This window comes from Hyperoodon ampullatus (genome assembly GCF_949752795.1).
Source record: "Hyperoodon ampullatus genome assembly, chromosome: 1".
NCBI lineage: Eukaryota > Metazoa > Chordata > Mammalia > Artiodactyla > Ziphiidae > Hyperoodon > Hyperoodon ampullatus.
Genome location: NC_136914.1, coordinates 110,413,436 through 110,431,294, shown reverse-complemented (window position 1 = coordinate 110,431,294; position 17,859 = coordinate 110,413,436). Strand labels below are relative to the sequence as shown.

Below are 17,859 nucleotides of genomic sequence, written 5' to 3'. Positions count from 1 at the left end.
AGGAACACTTAATTCTTTGACCTTCCATATCAAGGGAAACATCAGGAGAGAATATTTCCTTTGTGAAATTGGGAAAGGAAATGAATTCTGGTTGGAGGGACAGTCGGAATATGTAAATGTCTGTTTGGATACATCAAATGTTGGCTGGAATGCAGTTTTGTTGACTCTCTTGGAATTAATTTTGGGATTAACTCCCCTAACAATACTGTTACAATAATAATCTAGGGAAACTATAGACTGAACATAACATAGCTCTTGAAAGAGGTTAAGAATAAAAAAAAAAAATAACCCTTAACATCTTCTATGCATAAGATTTATTTCTATAACTGGAAAAAAATACTATCCTGTTTCAACATATTTCCTCTAATTAGGAATCTAGTTATATTAGAAAACAAAAAACTTCCAAATCCAGGATTTTCTGTGCTGCTTACTACAGAAAATCTAAATTCCCTATCTGATATTCAAAGCCTCCATTATCTAATCTTATCTCCCCTTCCCCTTCCTCTTCCTTTACCACATTCTATCAAGCTGAGCAACTCAGTAGTTTCAACCTGCTGTGTATTTAAAATGAAACAAAACATTTTAGAAAGTTTCCCTCACTTCAGCCCCTCTTCATCAGACCTCTTTGATGTAAGTGAAAAGGGGGTGGGAAGAGGGAATCACATTGAACACCCGAGAATTAATCATATTCAGCTCAAGAGCGTATGAGTCCATAGTCTTCTCTATTTCCCACCCTCTTAACCCTACACCTAAGAGGATTTGCTGGAATTTCCAAAGGCTTCCAGGTAGAATTACCACGAAATGCCTAGTCTGCAAAGTGGTCAATAGCAAATGAGAATCAGGAGCTTCCTTCCCTACTTCCTCTCTCTCTCTCTCTCTCTCTCTCTCTCTCTCTCTCTCTCTCTCTCTCTCTCTCTCGTAGCAGGCTGTGGTAGTTGTACAACTGAAATTTCTTTTTATTTTAATTATGGAGAAAATAAAAGTCTCTATAATCTAGAGAACTATTAAAACATGTATGATAGGTTTTATTTGGGACATGAAGAAGACATTTCAACCATATGTCGCATATGTTTTATTGGACCATGGGTCCCTGTTAAGAGCAAAGGGCTCTATTGCCCCTTCAGCTTGGTCCATCTGAGAAGAGAGGCTCTGACACGGTTTTTGGAGCAAACGTCCCTACAAATTATGACTACCTGTTTTGGAAAGCCCTCCTCTTACATCTCTACCCATCAACGTCCTTCCTGTATTTTGCAATATAGGAATTAATGGCAGCAATTAATCTTAACTTGTATTTGTCTTGTAACCCAACACATTCTCCACTGTTTTCTTGTTATGTGTATATATGACTTCGCTTTCCTAATATAGGTTCCTTGAAGACAGATCCCGAGTCATATATATCTTTATGTCCCTTCCCTCTTCCCTCTCCTTCATTTTTCCCCTCCTCAGTGGTCTCAGGTGTCTTTTTAAGTCTTTAATTAATGTTTATTAAGCAAATACTTAAATGCTTGAATGCCTGAATTTATAAATAAAGGGAGGATTGAGCAAATGAAGTGAATGGAGGCTGCTGGCATCTACAAGGACATTTTATTCCCATTTCAGCAGGTCTGGTAACAAGTATGCTCCTCTTGTTGTGTCCCTTGAGGAACTATGACACTGTGGTAGAATTTTCATGAACTTGAGAGACCCAAACTTGAATCTTGCCTCTTCTATTCATTCATCTTTGGAAAGTCACTACCTTTCCTGAGACTCAATGTCCTTGTCTATGGAAATGGGTATAATAATATCCACCTCATAGGGTGGTTGTGAGGATTAAATAAGACAGTGTTATGAGCTTAATACTGTACATGCTCAATACATGTGAGTTGCTGCCTTACCCAGGCTCAGCTCGGCAGATACACTCATGGCCACATATTCAGCACCTACACTTAAAGCGGACCCACAGTATACCTGGTTAGAAGACTGTTTCTTCAAATAACTTAAAACCAATCCCAGTTTTAAACTATGATTCTCAAAACCAAACCTATTTAAGACTCCCTGAATCAAGGGAAGTTGTTTGCAGTGCTGTGGACATCATGTCTAACTTCACGTTCACGGTCAAGGCAGTTACTCTCACACAGTCCTGGTTGGCGTGGGCTGTTTGCTCATCATGACTTATAAAATGCTGTGCCATCAGGGCCCTGCCTACCTCTTGGTCTCTGTTGCTCACATTCTTCCTCACTGTGCTCCTATAATGGTGTTTTCTTTCAGTTCTGGAAAAAAGCTAAGTGAGTTCCTAACTGAGGCCTTCACACATGTCTTTCTCCCCCTTGAAATACCTCTCTCCCTCACTGTTCACCTGATTATCTCCTTCTCAAAATTCATGTCAGCTCTATAGGACTCCACAGAAAAACTTTCCTTGTCCTTCCAGCCTAAATTAGATCTCCTTGTTACACGTGTCCTATATATAACACTCTTCACTTTCACCCCTTACAGTTTTAAATTTTATAACTATATATATGTATATGTATACATGTGTATGTGTACCTGTGCTCACTAATTGTCTCCCAGCAATTCTGAGTAATATTGGGTTGACCAAAAAGTTCGTTCGGTTTTAAGTAAAAATAAAGGATATTTTTCATTTTCATCAAGACCTTTATTGAACAGCTTATTCACTAAATGAACGAACTTTTTGGCCAACCCAATACAAGCACAGAGCTGTGTCTTGTCTGCTCAACATTATGCCCTCAGCTCCTTCCACAGTGCTTGGCACATGGTGGGCTCCCCCAAATAGTTAGTGATTTCATAAGGTCCTCGTTGATTCATAATCCTGACTTTCTTGACACACTGTTGCTGGTTTGACTAGAAATCTCTTTTTGAAATATCATCATAAATTGATTCTTATCAGAAGGAGTTTTTCTGAAGGAAACTAATTATTCTGTTCTTGTGTAAATTTGGTATTTTTTGCCACTGCGAAGGATTTTAATATTTCAAGATGACATTTAGCTGTTACTTATTATTTTGAAGGTTTGTCATATTCTTGATAGCTCATGGTCAATGCAATTCATTTTTGGACCCAAGGAGAATGTGAATTCTAAAAATTAAAAACTAAGCCTGATCCCACCTTTTTCTGGGTAATTAACCAAATTGCATGCCTTTTCTTAGGGGCTGAAAATCATTTTACTCCAGTTTTCATGTCTTAATTGTATCAAAAGTAAGTAGATGCCAACCATAAGCACTAATACCAGAGAGGGGTCTAGCCATCTCAGAAATAAATCAGGTTTCTGGTTGCTTGTTTATAAAATTATGTCACACTATTCATAGACTGACAAAAACTGATAAATATATGATTAAATGAGTAAGGCATGTCCAGGTGGGATATTTTTACAAAATTGATAATACCTGATTACTGATGAGCTACCTACCCTTGGAAACTCAGATTTATTACAGTTCTAACTATCACTACCCTATCACGATATAGAAGATGCCCAACATTAATACTTTAATGCCAAATTGCTTTCCCTCTGCTCAGCTAGTTTTTCTAAATTGAAGCCTTCCTGAAGATAATTTTTCTCCACAGAAATTTTTTTTATTTCACAGCCCTTAGCCAACACACCAATTCTCTCTAAATATACAGCAGGAGCACCATCTTAAAGGATGTTTTTTCTCTATTTGTTTACGTACTTATTTGTTCACTAATATGTTTGTAGGTCTTCCTACATGCTAGACACTGTTCTGAGCTCTTAAAGAGCTATACTTATTGCTTTATTTTCAGTTCAGTTCATCCAAATATAAAATATTATTTGTCATACAGAGTTGTCATTTCAACATGACAATGTTTTTCACAAAATGATTATGTCATGACATTTAGCAATTTAGCCCTGCAATGGATATCTGCTTCAACTCACCATTAGCCTAGAATTAGGATTCCATTTTCCTCTTCCCAAAAATGATATTTATTATTGTTTTCTTATTGAAAAAGTAACATTTATTCACTTTAGAAACATACAACAATAGAAGTAGGCAAATAGAAGAAAAATTAACCATAATATCACCCACTACCCTGTGTAGCTTTTCTCTCTGCAAACAATGAGGATTCTAATCTTGTAATTACATGCATAAATCTGAAGATAGATAATATTTAAATGGAGCAAAAATAATGTTCCAAAATTACTTTGATGCAAACTGCGATTTTATTTATATTTCACTTCTCAGTATTTCCTACTCTACAAAGGCAGCATGGAGTTGTCAGGATATACTAGACCCAGGTTTCAAAATCTCAACGTTAAGCAGCCTCGAGGGTCTTCAAAATTTCTGGAGCACTTTATATTAATAGGCTTATTTTCATGAAAATCAAGAAACTAGGTCAAGATATCCTTTCATGAGCCCCTAAACCGTGTCTAACAACTTAAGGACTGTCTGGCCTCCTTACTTGTAGACTGGTTTCTTGAAGTGGGCCTTAACAGCCACGGTTTCCATCTGAGCTGCTCAAGAGGGCTTTCTGTTAGCACAGGGGGTAAGGGTGGCCAATACGACAGCCTCCAGATAGCACCTACCTCTCTGCCACCCCTCAAAATGCATCCAGTGCTCCTCTAGAACACACGACCCCCAAATGCCTGGGAAATCACTAATCTGTCACCTCCCTCCTAGAGCCCTTTGCTGGTGCCTGCCCATAAGGGAGGAGCAGGGTTGGGGGTGGGGAGGCCGCAACCCAATGGCTGTAGGCTGGTGAGAACTCCCCACAAATGGAAAATTGAATATGGAGTGTGTATGTTTCAATAGGTACCAAGATCAGATGATGGGTTTGTTTTGTCCGGGATCTTATGGGGGAGCAGACTAATAATGAGAACAGAAGAGACAGGGAGGAACTTCAAATGGGTTAGGAATACCTATTGCAGTGGAATCGTTCTTTAGATTTCCAAAGCCCTTGAAGAATGCCCACATCTAGGTTTTGTAAAAAGGAGAATACTTCTGAAGCTGAATACTAGGGCTCTTAATTATAACTTTCTTTGTTCATTGTTGCTGATTGTTTTTTCAATAAGGTAACATTCTCAAAGTATAATATCAACCACTAGCAAAATTAGTATTACATACTTCACTTAAGAATTTCCAAGAGGATATCTAAAGCAAGAACAAACTCCATTAAAATTGAAGTTGCTCACATTCAAACCTCAAGAAAATGCTTCAGGATGACAAAACGAGCTATAGGGACAAAATATGCATCGATTTTTAGGATCTACATTACTGTTTTTCTCATAGAATTTCTGAGGCAAAGACAATCGTGACATCTTCGTAAATGAACTGGTTCCAACTGAAACCCTGTGTATTACCATCATGATATTCCCTCAACCTGAAAAGCCCTTCTCTCTTCTCTCCACTCTTGTAAAACCACCAGCCACTTCAAAGGCTAGGACATAAAGCACATACCTGAGAAATTTTCCATGTCCAATAAGTCTACCATACAGACCGTATCTTTATTCTGAAGCCTTTCTGCACTCTTGGACTTAATTTGTGGAAAAGTATTTGGTTCTCAGACTATTGTTTTGTCTTGTCCTCATATAACTGCATATGTTTTATATTCCTTCAAGAACACCATCACAGCACCTACTATAATAAATGATTGTTTAATGAACAAGCGAACTTAAGCACTAAAGACTACAGGAATTTTAATGGTCTCTCAGAGGATTAAATGCATTATGGATGTTATTTATATAACACTTCAATTTATTTCACTCTATAAAAGACAATGGTATTTATTTCTGTTCTGTGGAAGAGATTGGTTCTTCACTTCAGGACCAAAAATGAAGACACTCTAGAATTTTTCCCCTCTGCTGTTTTCTTTTGCATCTGCTTTGATTTTACAGGGATGTCTGCTTGTGCAAGTGTCTCTGAGTCGTGGCCATGTGTAGTCTGAAATTTTCTGCATTCTAAGCAAAACCATCCTAGTACTCATTAGCAAGTCACCTGAGACTTACCTACCCAATTTTGAAACAGAGTAAATACTTCGACCCTTTCTCTACTGTAGGGAATCCTTGACCCCCAAAATGTATGTAGTCGTACTGTCCACAGGCAAAACCCAGTTTGGTTACTGAATGCAGAGCACAACAAACAGGCTGATGGAGTTTAATGGAGCGTGGGAATACTTCTCTGAGTTTGGCTTCCTCATTTGCAAGTAGGAGCTAGAATAGTAGCACGAGGGCTATTGTGAGGAGTGAAGGAGGTAATCCATTCAGTGCAAAAGCCTGGCTCAATAAAAGTGAGGGCTCACCATATGCTAGGAATTGTTTTTGTGATTTATTATTACTAGTCGTGACCTTAGATAAGTGATCTAGCCTTGCTATGCAGCAGCGTCCTCATCATAAAATAGTAATAAAGATGAAAACGAATTCATGGGGTCGTCGTGAGGATTACATGAGATAATGAATGGGAGTATCATCAGCAGGCTAGGAGTATCGTCAGTACTCAATAATCAGTAACTGTTACCACCTGCATTATCACCATCACCATCACTTTCATCATCATCCTCATCTCCATTATTAACAGACTGTCAGAAAATAGCACAGCCAATTTATTAAGAGGCTATTCCTAATAATAAAATAGGTGTGTGGAACAGGAGGCTCAATCAGGGAAATAAGAAAGCAAAAGACTCTTGTAGGACCCAACCAAGGCTGTTAGAGGCATCCATTATAGAGAGGACTTCTTTTTTTTCTAAGAATTACTAATTTTTATTCTAATAAGCATACAACATTAAGCCAGGCATACACCAGCTACCTCTTGGAGGTGAGACAACCCAAAGATAAAATATAACCCCTCTCCCTGAACAACTATGGGTGGTAAGTTTATATTCAGAAAAAATAAACAAAATCAGCCCCACCTTGGCATTTTATATTAAAATTGTGGATGGTTAACGATCCTTAACGTGACTTTCAAAGAAAGTTCATTTTTTCATACCTGCATATTAAAAAAAACTACTTTATTTTTTAAAAACCACGGGTTTTCTTTAACAAAATGATTTATACACTCCAGGTCTAACACGCCTGATATTGGTACTTTAGAGGAACTTCTGGAGTATGGAGGGAAATACCCATGGGGAAAATAAACCTCTATGTAAAGGTGAATTTTCCATTGTTGTAAAAGTGAAGCTATTCAGATTCGTCCTGATGCTGTATGCATAATAATGTCACTGCTATGAGAAGGAGAAATGCTTGAAATTTAGAAGTAGGGATATACACATATACACTGACTCATGGGAGCTGCCCACACTAATTTGTACTTTGTTTTTCTCCCAGTCAAGTACACGAAGTTACAAAATATTATAGACTTAATTTTCAGTTTTAAATGTCTCACTTGAACATACTGGTGGAGAAAAACATGGGCTGGGCATCATTCAGTGGTTCAATTTCCTGAGGGTCCCATTCTAAATGCAGCCATGATTATTGATTTGATCCCAAGTTCACTGTGAAATAAAGGAAGAAAATATGACTTCTTCTTGGGAGCAAAGCATAGTACTAACTCAAGATCGGTTAAGACTCTTCCTCCTAAACCATGACTCGGATCACTAAAAGTCATTTGCTGGTAACATTCAGTGTATGCCTACAAAAAGGATGCAAATTTAAGTCACCCTTTTGCATTGAGCTCAGGGCTCAGGATAGAAAACGCATACACACAAACACATGTGAAGATAATGAATATTATAAAGCTCTGGATGTACACTGCAGGCAGTGCTGATAAGTCCAATGCACAGTGGAAAATGTTATTGGAATAACTAAAAAGTTAAGGAGAGGTATCAGGAAATCTGGACAGCAAATGTGAATAAGAAGAGAAACAGTTTATCTCCTGGGAGAATTTCCGGTGCCCAAGCTGGCCATATGGAAATCACAGGGTCTCCTTCTAAATGCCTTCATTTCATCCCCTCTGATACTCAACAAGATCAGGAGAAGAGTGATTTATTTCCCAAAGTCCTCTGTGGCATTTTTGTAAGCAGTTTTGGTAGAGGAAGATACATAGTATCAAATACAGCATTATAATCCTACAGAGCTCTTCTACACTGCTCAAAACTTGTTCAAGATCAGACTTCATATGATACCTGTCAAGTCTAGGTTTTTCATTTCCGCTGTTGAACCGTCTAAATACAATTGATTAATCAAATCAGATTTCACTGAGTTTTTTACACAATTGGTTTGAATTTGCAATCAGGTTAGGATGGAATCTCTTTTGATGTTTAATTTATCTTTCCTGTTTTTAGTTGGGGGCCAGCCAGACATTTTCAAACACATGATGTTTCAAATGAGATATGGTAACAGATACACACTACTGTGTATAAAATAGATAAACAACAAGGGCCTACTGTATAGCACAGGGAACTCTATTCAATATCTTTTTATTTTTTTTTTTTTGTGGTACGCGGGCCTCTCACTGTTGTGGCCTCTCCCGTTGCGGAGCACAGGCTCTAGACACTCAGGCTCAGTGGCCATGGCTCACGGGCCCAGCCGCTCCGTGGCATGTGGGATCCTCCTGGACCAGGGCATGAACCTGTGTCCCCTGCATCGGCAGGCGGACTCTCAACCACTGCACCACCAGGGAAGCCCTCAATATCTTGTAATAACCTATAATGGAAAAGAATCTGAAAAAGACTATATATATACACATATATGTGTGTGTGTGTATGTATGTATGTATGTGTATATAACTGGATCACTTTGCTGTATGCCTAAAACATTATAAATCAACTATACTTCAATTTTTTAAAATGAGATATGGTAAAATATAAAATTTAGAAGGAATTTCTCACTTGGAGGCAGGGGACATGGGGAGAAGAGACAATGAAGACTAGAAGAGAAAGTCAGTATTTCTCTGTCTTCTGGGAGGATGTGAGAAGTGTCCCAAAGCACGCATAGCTCTTCTTCCTCTCACTTCTTTCACCGTCTCCCTGGCTCTTCCCTTGCCTGGCTCCTTCTCTCTCTACCGGACTCAGCTCACATGTCGCCTCCCCAGCTAGACATCTCTCTTTCCACCCAGTGGAACCTTCCCCGGGGCCTCCATCCCTCTATAACCCATCCCACTTAGGCCTTCATAGTTCTGATCACTCATTTGTTTACCTGCTTATTGTTACTTATCAGCACACCTGGCTTTTTTCTTCCATTTTTCACTGAGGCACAATTGACATACAGCACTGTGTGAGTTTAAGGTTGTACAGCATTAATGATTTGATTTACATACATCATGAAATGATTATCACAGTAAGTTTAGTGAACATCCATCTCATACAGATACAAATAAAAGAAATAGGAAGAAATAGTTTTTCCTTGTGATGAGAAGTCTTAGGATTTACTCTCAGTAACGTTCATATGCAACATACAGCAGTGTTAATTATATTAATCATGTACATTACATCCCTCGTACTTATTTATCTTATAAGTGGAAGTTTGTACCTTTTGACTGCCTTTATCCAGTTCCCCCTCAGCACACTTGTTTATTATTAACTTTATTTTCTGAGTCCCTTGACTAAGATACGAGTTCTTTCAGGGCAGGATTTTACCTGCTTTATTCACCTCCATATTCTTGGCACTAAAAAAAAACATCTAACACACTTGAGATGTTCCAGGTATTTTTGCTGAATGAAGAATGATAAGGCTCTGTGTTTCCTCCAGAGAAATCTGTTATCGTTTCCCCACACTCACCTCCCTCAGGATGTCCTTTACTTACCCAGCCTTGGCACTCTTCTCTCTCATATCTGCTTTTCCTGCTCCAGCTCAAATGCTGTAAAGCCCCCTTTCTCTCCCTACTCACCATCCCCTACCCACGTCCCCACCCTGCCCCATCACCCCTCCTCACAGCCTTTTCTCCTCTAAATTGTTAGAGTCTTGACATCCCTGCTTTCCCCATCACCGACTCAATGATCTTAAAATGGTTTAACAGCTCTGTGCCTCAGCTTCCTCACCTAAAAATGGGAGAAAAAACAGAAACAGAAAATAACTACAGCTGCTGTCAGGATCAAGTGGGAAGTTCTGTAAAACACTTCAAAGAGCCCGAACATCACAAAATGCTAAATATTCATAATTATTCTTATTCCCACACATTTGAACACTTCATTGAAATGCTACGTTTTATTTTAAAATCTCAAATGTATCTGTTTTCTGTTTCTTCACAGTGTCTAGCATGTGTCATGCTTACTTAGTAGGCAGGTCAACAAATAGTTGTCTGATTCAACTTAATAGAAGAGAAGGGAGGGGACTTCCCTGGTGGGGAAGTGGTGAAGAATCCGCCTGCCAATGCAGGGGACACGGGTTCGAGCCCCGTTCCGGGAAGATCCCACATGCCGCGGAGCAACTAAGCCCGCGAGCCACAACTACTGAAGCCTGAACGCCTAGAGCCTGTGCTCTGCAACAAGGGAAGCCACCGCAATGAGAAGCCTGCGCACCGCAACGAAGAGTAGCCCCCCTTCGCCACAACTAGAGAAAGCCTGCAGACAGCAATGAAGACCCAACACAGCCAAAAATAAATAAATAAATTTATTTTTTTTTTAAAAAGAGAGAAGAGAAAGAGACAATGCAGAAAGGTGACCATATAAGTGAGGTGTTTTATTAACTCAATGATATTTACCTTGTATTCTTGAAATTTTGATGAAGAAAGCTCAGTGCTTAAAATTCTACAGTTTTATCAATAAATTCAACTTAGATTTCTACTTATTCTCAGATACCACCTGCTTTTAAGTAAACAGGCTTCAAATTTGTCACAATCTTGATCGTTTTTCTATTTCCTGAGGAATATTTTATCAGTATTAGCTAGAAAGCAACTGGAAATCTTATCTTCTGTTTGACTGTACCTAAATGGTAATTCACAGATCCTTTGGATTGTTGCCCAGACAATAGAAAACAAATCAAGAAAAAATAAAGCAGTGATACTAATTTCCATCTTAATGAAATGTAAGTGAATAGCAGATGAAATTAATAAATACTAGGGGAAAAGGGCCAAATTCCACCAGCACACATTTGTTGGACCTAACAAGGAATGTGTCGTTGGCTTACCCTCTTTATTCTATAGGATTCCAACAAATTAAGCTCCTCCAACTGGCAAGTTCTTAGTGTTGATGTAATGTTGCCTGTCCCTGGACAGCTGAGCTCAGCAGCTCTAGTTCCATTTTTCCTATCCAAAGAATAACTAAAGAAACATTCTTTGGACAAGTGTAATATGTTTGCTACGTTTCAAGAAATTTTTTTCACATTTTCCTCTATAGCACTGTTTATTGCACCATGATTTCTATAGATTTGATTTATTTGGGGCCAGGTGCAAATTTTAATAAAAGGAACAATGTTCAAACTAGCCTAGAGCAGTCTAAAGGAGTTTCATGGATCTGATATTCCAGAAAAGAAATTTTCACTTCATGTGTAAACAGAGTTTAGTCCACCATTCAGGCCTTGATTGATTGATTGATTGATTTTCAGTATGAGAGGGTTGTCCCTCTTCCTCCTCCTCTTCTTCTTTCTCTTCTCCTTTTTCTTCTTCTTCTTCTCATTCTCTTCTCCTTCTTCCCCACCTCCCTCTCCTCCTCCTCCTCTCCCCCTCCTTCTTCTTCTTGACTAGTAAATAGACAATGTATTCAATTGATACAAAGGGTAGTTCTTTGACAAGTTTGTTTTTTTGAAATTGAGGGCATAATATACATAAGTCTGTAACTTTATTCTTCTGACAACATATCATGGACATCCCTCAAAGTCAATAGATAAAATCTAGCTCATTATTTTTAATACCAGCAAAATATTCTATAGTATGGGTGTATTACAATTTTTCAACCAATCTGTTGGTGAATAATCAGGTTGCATTTAGCTTTATTTTCCACTAACAAGATGAAAATTAGTATTTTTGTATGTGTGTCTTTGTATATGGGTACTTTTGGTTCTATAGGGTAGAGTCAAAAATGTAAGACCAATGGATCGAAAGATACATATATAGGGACTTCCTTAGTGGGACAGTGGTTAAGAATCCGCCTGCCAATGCAGGGGACACTGGTTTGATCCCTGGTCCAGGAAGATCCCGCATGCCGTGGAGCAACTAAACCTGTGCACCACGACTACTGAGCCTGTGCTCTAGAGCCCATGCTCCACAACTACTGAAGCCCATGCACTCTAGGGCCTGCATGCTGCAGCTACTGAGTCCATGTGCTGCAACTACTGAAGCCCATGCACCTAGAGCCCGTGCTCTGCAACAAGAGAAGCCACTGCAATGAGAAAGCCACGCACCGCAACGAAGGGTAGCCCCTGCTCGCCGCAACTAGAGAAAGCCCACGCGCAGCAACGAAGACCCAACTCAGCCAAAAAAAAATATACATATATCTTTATATTATGTAGATCTACATAAAGATCTCTGTAGTAACATTTTCCTACTTAGAGGTACAGATACTGCCATGATTTTTACTTTATCTTTTTTTTCATTCCATCAGCCTTGACTTTCTAATGACAACTTTTTTTAACGTTCAAAAACAAAAAAAAATTATGCTTTGCCTCACTCAGAAAACTTCAATCCAGAAATGAAGTATGTCCCAAATCAAACCCTTCTTAAGTGTCACCATGTTATATCCGGGATAATTTTCTATATTTTTTTAGCATTCCACTTTCTGATTTTTTTCTCAAACTTATGAAAGAACAGCATGTGACCTTTCTCCATCACGAAAATGACGATATTTGTAGACTTGGTTTTATTTGGTAAAATCAGTAGAACAAAGAATTACTAATCACATTTCTGTTTAGATCATTTTACAAAGACTCATTTGTTCCTGAAATTTTATAATAGCCAAGTCTATCAAGGATTTTTTTTTTTTGCTAACTCTCAAATGTAATCTTGATATTGAGCCAGCAAAAATTTTTTTCAGTTAGTGCTATAATATACAATATACATCATGGGCGTGTTCTGAAATAAAGATGAGAATTATTTTCTGCTTTTTGGCCCTGAACCCTGGTTTACTGGCCAGTCTCTCAAGTAAAGTTTTTTGACTTTTACAGACAGAAAATATGTCCACTGGACACAGAATATTTTTTAATAAGAAGAAAAATAAGAAAAACTCTAGGATCTAGAAAAGACCATTTTTTTTGTATTCATTGACCATCAACATATATTATTTCATTTAATTTATAGCAACCTATGAGATAAGTATTTATAGATGAGGAAACTGAGACTCAAAAAGGTTATGTAACTTATTCAGTGCCTCACAGCAAGTAAGTAGGAAAGCCCAGATTTTTACTCCATTATCTGTCTGATTTTGAATCCATGCTCTATATACAAACATGTCCCCAGTTTCTTGTTTAATTTGCCATATTGACAATCACCAGTTTTTGGCCCAACCTTTTTTCCTCTTTCAGTTTTAAGTTACATGTCAATCTGAGTCAATCAGCGGTCAATGGTGATATGGACATGAAGGTTCCATTCCCTACAGTATTTCTACACAACTGGCATGGTATTTTGACTTAATGTGAGCTAAGCCCTCACTCTTGGAGAAGAAGGAGGATATTTCAGGGCCAATTGAGCTGGTCCCTCTTCTGAGGTTGACATTTCTCCCAGAAGCTCTGATGATGGCTGGTGGCAGGACTACTTTACATGGAACATATTTAAGCCTCAGAGTTCATCCTCATGTTACTGAAGATATTTTTTACCCTAGCACGTTAAAGCTACTCAGTAAAAACTAAATCAATCTCATGTGATCTGCTTGCTGGGTGAACACTTTTCTCCCTTTTGTTTCTTATTTGGGGAACTAATACTATTTTTCTTTGAGATTTCCGAAAGGCATACAGGAAAGTTCCTCAGATCTCTCTTGCTTGATAAGCTGTTAATGGGGGGAGGGGCAGTGACATTCCTCCAATCCTTGTTGTATTAAATTAAGATTCTACTTGAATAATTCCTTCATTGTAGTTCTAGAAATTTTTCGACAGTGGAAAATTTAAGCAAGACTCACATGATTTTAAGAGACAACGCATTCTCTCCCTTGGATTGTCGTGAAATACACAGCCTTTTGTAGTTTAATATGTAAAACTGTCCAGAGGAGTTTTTCTTTTATTTTTTCTTAATATGACATCACGTATATAATTCTTGAATTGGCTAACTATTTTCCTCTATCTCATAGCAGTCGGTATTCTTCTTAAATATGGCATACATGAAAACACAGACTCATTGTTTTAAAAAATAATACAGAAAGAGGCCTAACTCAGATAAGTTTGGGCTGAAAATTTCCTGGGAGTGGAGCCATAGAGGTAGAGGCTCTTTGTAAATGGCAGGGAGTCTTTTTCTCAATTCTTTGATTGCCATCCAAGTCTTTGGGGAGGAAATAAAACATCACAAAAGAGTCTGCGGTTTGGCTCCTTGAGGTGAAGGCTGAACCACTGCCTGCTAGTACCTTCACCAGCATCGTAACCCATCTTTTTTTTTTTTTTTTTAACGTTGTAAATGCTATATAAACTTTATATGAGCAAACAAGCTCAGAAATGCACATTCATCTCAAAAGTACCATCTTAGTACAAGTTAGAGCAAATTAAGATCTAAGCAGGTTATCTAAGCAGGTTAAGTGAATCTAAGCAGGTTAAGTGAAACCAATGTCAAAATCACACATTTATATCTAAGATAACTTCCCAAGGTGATATAGAACAAATCTAAGTGAAACTAAGCAGACTGTTTGCAACAAGCAAGAAATGACACATTTGACAAGATGGGCTGACCATTAACCAAGGCTCGGAAGCAACCAAGCTCGGAGGACACCTGAGGCTAGTGCCATGCTGGGGCTGGTTTGCGGCGAAGCGGCTGAAACCACAGACGTGCTGCGAGTGGCTTCTCACCCCGGGAAGCGCTGCCCCCAGTGCTGCCCGATGTGCACAAGCCCTTACACAAGTCGCTGATGCCCGGCGAAGGGCATTCCCATAACTGCATGCACTCAGGCTAAGCCGTGCACAACCACACCCCAAATTCAGAACGCAGAGCACATGACACCCCCGTCGCCCCACTACTCTCCCACTTTGGAGCACTTTCTGCAGAGCATGCAAGCGCTTCCCTTCTTTTTTCCCATCTTTCAAGTTGCTAGACCTGGGGTTGGGTGGCGCGTGGCTGCAACTGGAGCCTTCCCCTTTCCCGGGTTGCCCTGGTACCCTGGGGCACTCCGTGGTGTCCAAGCGACGCCCAAGCATCCCACGCTCTTTCGACGCTCCCAGCGAGGACAAAGGGGGTCCGCATCCCAGTAAAGAATCCTCGGGGAGACGGGCTCTTGGGCCGCCTGAGAGTGCCGCAGGGGACAGCGCCCGGGGACTCGGCGTGCCCGCCCTCACCCGGGGTGCGCTCACCACTTGTAGCCTCTGCCGCGCTTGAATTTGAGGGTCAGCGCCGTCTCCAGAAAAAGCAAGAGGTTGAGCAGCGCCAGCAGCCAGTACCACGGCTCCTTCTTCACCTCGGTCACTCGCCAGACTCCAACCAGCGAGTGCAGCACGAAGAGCAGCCGGGTGGCCAGGGCGTTGAGCAGGACCAGTCCCTCCATGCCGCCCGGCGCGCTCTGCCCGCGCCCCGCGCCCGCGCCCCGCAGGCCCCGCCGCCGCGAGCACCCGAGCCCGCCCGAGGGCGGGACGCGACAGCTCCGAGACCTGCCGCTGCTGTCGTCCTCCCTCACCCTCCCGCGCACAGGAGCGAGCGGAGCGCCCCTCCCCCAAACTTCCTGAGAACTCTTGAAAGAGAGGCGATTGTGTACCCAGCTTTTCGGGCTTTCCGGGGAGTCTGGGGCTGCGCTGCTCGGGCTCCCAGGCATTTTTCTCCCGCGCTTGCCCATCCCCCTCCCAATCCCGGGGAGTGGGGAGGCCTCTCTCCGTCCCTGCCCTCGACCCCCGCCGCCCGGCCTCCGTGGGGTCCTCGAGAACCTCGCCTCTCCGAGGAATTGGAAAGAGGGAGGCGGACTGAAGGTCGTGGGGCTGCATAGCCAGAGAGGGGGAGGGGGACGTCGGGGGCTGGGGGGTTCCCTTACTTTTCCACTGAAGTACTTTAATTCACTCGCACTTCTTGCAGGAACAGGCTCTCATGGTGACTCTGAGATGGGACGCAGGAGAGCCGGAGAATCTGCTGCGCAGGCAGGTTTAGAAATACGGTTCCAGCCCAGTTTGAAGAATTAAAACTTCCCCGGTCTAGAGGAAATGAGGCGCCCTGGGCTTTCCCAGAGCTCCCTGCCCCTCGCTTAGCGGACGGGTAGCCCGGGTCACTTCCACTGTTTGGACCAGGTGTTATTAGAGCAAAGAGATAATCTTTATTATGTCTCGCCCCCCCACACACTATTTTTTCTGAAAGGAAGTAAGGTGGCAAGACAAGAGGGCAGAGGGGACAGTGAGGGGGAGACAAGATAAAGCTAGGTTTAGGTTAGACGGAGAAATTCATGGAGTAGGGAACTGTACCCTTGACATCAATGACTCATGAAGTAAACTCCGACTTGCCAGCATCCAAAGCAAAGAGGAAACTGAAGTCAGCGTTTCCCAAAGCACCTTCATGATTTTTGTTTCCTTGTTTGGTCTCCTACCCCCTGTACCACTATTTACTTAACATTTTTCCTTAAACGAACTCAAATTTTTACTGAAATAGTTTTTAAAGAAATCTTTTTATCACTTGTAAATGGAAAATCAGTGTAGTAGGCTATAAATGGAAGGTAATTACCAAAAATGAATAGAATAAAATGAAGCTAAGTTATTGAGATCTTGCTAGATATTAATTATTACCTTCCAAGCCTCTGTGCCTCAACCTCCCTCTTTCTGGGAAAATAAAGAAATGCTAGTCCTGGGACTTTCCTGGTGGTCCAGTGGTTAAGACTCTGCGCTTCCACTGCAGGGGCCTCTGTTCCATCCCTGATGAGGGAACTGAGATCCCCCATGCCTCGTGATGTGGCCAAAAAAAAAAAAAAAATGCTAGTCCTCTTACTACCAACCAGGAATGCTCTCGTGACCACATTAGTAAAATTGAAAGTAAAACTCAAAGAGAATGTCTTTCTTGCTTAGGTTTATTCAGTCTAAAATCATCCCATACCTGTCTTAAATTAGGTTGAAATCTCTGACTTATACAATTACTGTCTTCATTAGGTGAAAAAACATCCAGTTACTTAAAAGAAACTTGGTTATTTCTGGTGCTGTGATTAAGGAGATTTTTTTTTTCTTCCTGTGGGTCTGCATTCTTCCAGATCTTACAGGAAACCTAGCAGTGATATCTTGGGGCTGTTTATTATAGTGCCCTTCAGTGTAGGCTGATGGCACAGTGACCAGTGACTGTACAGCAATGATTCTGTACAGCGGGAAGCATTATGGTGTGGACATTGGAGCCCTAGCACTGGCTCAACTGGCTGTCCTAGACTCCTGGCTCAGCCACTTAGTTGTGTGTAACCTTTGTACCTCAGTTTCCTCATCTATAAACGGGGTACTAAGCCTCTCAACTCGTAGGGCCATTGTGAGTTTAAAATGAGTTAATTCATATAAAGCTCCTGGCACGTCCTAAGAGCTTGGTAAACCTTGGCAATTACTGCCTGGACCAGGAAACTTAGTCCAGGGGAGCTGTTCTTTGATGATCTGAGACAAGAAATAATAGAAGTGCAGAGAGAAACTTGACATTCCTAAGACCTGTCAAAATCCTCCACCCCGACACCACCAGGAACACATCTGTTGCTGAACAAGTTGGTTTTATTACGTTTTTAGGGAGGGAGTACACACTCCATGGAGAACTGTGGGGTGTCTCACTAAGAAGCTGTCAGAAAGGTTAGAAAAGACTTACTAGAAAGGATTGGGCTTGTGTTAGGTGATTTTAAAGAGGGCTGAATACGGTGGGGCTTTACTCTAAATTGGATGCTATCAGGAAGTAGGGTTAATAATTCTACAATTGAGTGTCTTAAAG

The 17,859-nt window shown here is 40.7% G+C and overlaps 1 protein-coding gene across 1 annotated transcript in view; it reads right to left on the bottom strand.

Moving 5' to 3' along the window:
* The window catches only part of TMEM26 (transmembrane protein 26), a gene marked incomplete at both ends in the record, with an annotated part of 42,256 nt that extends 26,772 nt beyond the window's left edge, over nt 1–15,484 (bottom strand). Inside the window, one exon of the mRNA XM_079705319.1 lies at nt 15,294–15,484. Coding sequence (XP_079561445.1) covers nt 15,294–15,484 — 191 coding nt within the window. The remainder of the gene's footprint in view (nt 1–15,293) is intronic.
* Between the last annotated feature and the right edge of the window lie 2,375 nt (nt 15,485–17,859).